Genomic DNA, 1395 nt, shown 5'->3' with positions numbered 1-1395 from the left:
CCCCCCCCCTCTCCAGTTAAAAGGCTACAACCAGAGACCTATATTTAGCAATGTAAACGTAGCTAGGTCTCTGCTACAACTTTGTCTTACCGACGTCGTCATACTCCTGCTCTTCACCCCTGCCGTCTCCCCCAAGGTCCGGGATCTCGTACACGTTTTCATCATCTTCCTCCTCGTTGTCATGGAAGGCTCGGTTCAGTAAAGCTTGTACGGCATCGTAGAAAAACACGTATTGGGGCTGTAGGCAAGGAGGGTTAGAATGACTTTAGGGATTTGGGGGGGGGGGGTTGTTTAATGTAAGAAGAGTTTACGGCACTTGGAACACTATTAGTATTAGGCCATATAAGTTCCGAAGATTTGAGGAGTTACAAGAGAGTACCGTAACAAACACACAAAAAAAAGAAAGAGGGACCACAGATGTTTGATAGGAAAGAAGGAGCAAGCCACATGCCTAGAGCATCGGCCAACCACCCGCAAAGAGAGATTAAATAATTGTAAATACGACCCTATCAACATAACTGAGATTGAGGACTCAGCGAGCAAACAACACGCAAAAGACAGCAAATAGCAGAGAACTGAAAATGGATAACAGAACAAAAACATTGGTAATAGACAACAGAGAACACATGGCACCAAACAGCAAACAATAGACGAGAGACAACAAATAATAAACAACAGATAACATACAACAGACAAGACACACGCCCAGGGCAGTGCTACTGACTGAAATGTCTTTAGGCCATTCCCAAAGGAGGGGTATTAAAATGTTCTCATGCATAGTAGAATTGCCTATCAATGATCAATGTCATGCTCATACTGTGCGGAAAAACATAAGGGGAACCGCTGCTTTTTCTTTCCTCATCCTTACTGTCTTCACTTTCCCTCTACTTCTTTTGTATTTTTGTCACAGCTATTTCCGGGGTTCCTTAATAGTCGAAGCAGACTTTGTGCTATTGAGGCTAGAGGGGTGAGCAGAGTAAGCCTGATTCCCTGTTTGGACTTTTCTGTTGACATCCACCCCTAGGCGCTCTTATGACCTTATTATGCAGTTGCGAGCGCCGCAAAACCTTACTAAAACAAACGACCAAGACAGGACACAAGACTTACCCTGGTCTGCACCATGAACCGGCGACAGTCTCTCATGGCGAGTACCCTGCCAAAGATGTCCACCGTAGCATCCCCATAGTCGCTGGAACCGGCCCCTTGGCGGAGGACCAGGTCGTTGATGTACTTGTGGAAGTAGTCAACTCCAATAAACGTCCCTGTTCGACCAACCCCGGCACTGGAAAGGAAGGACAGTGGGGCCATACTAATGAGGTTGATTCTCTAAGGACGCTTTTGTTGTTGTTGCAAGCTCTCTCTCTTTCTCTCTCTCTCTCTCTCTCTCTCTCTCTC

The 1395-nt window shown here is 46.1% G+C and overlaps 1 protein-coding gene across 1 annotated transcript in view; it reads right to left on the bottom strand.

The window, feature by feature from the left end:
* LOC101857520 (receptor-type tyrosine-protein phosphatase H) overlaps positions 1 to 1395 on the bottom strand; it is a gene marked incomplete at its 5' end in the record, with an annotated part of 52076 nt that overhangs the window by 956 nt on the left and 49725 nt on the right. Inside the window, 2 exon segments of the mRNA XM_013088884.2 lie at positions 91 to 238; positions 1108 to 1282. Of these exon segments, the coding sequence (XP_012944338.1) occupies positions 91 to 238; positions 1108 to 1282 (323 nt within the window).

This window comes from Aplysia californica, unplaced genomic scaffold (genome assembly GCF_000002075.1).
Source record: "Aplysia californica isolate F4 #8 unplaced genomic scaffold, AplCal3.0 scaffold00825, whole genome shotgun sequence".
In the NCBI taxonomy this organism is placed as follows: domain Eukaryota; kingdom Metazoa; phylum Mollusca; class Gastropoda; order Aplysiida; family Aplysiidae; genus Aplysia; species Aplysia californica.
Note: the sequence above shows the minus strand (reverse complement) of the source record. Positions and strands in the feature narration are given on the sequence as shown.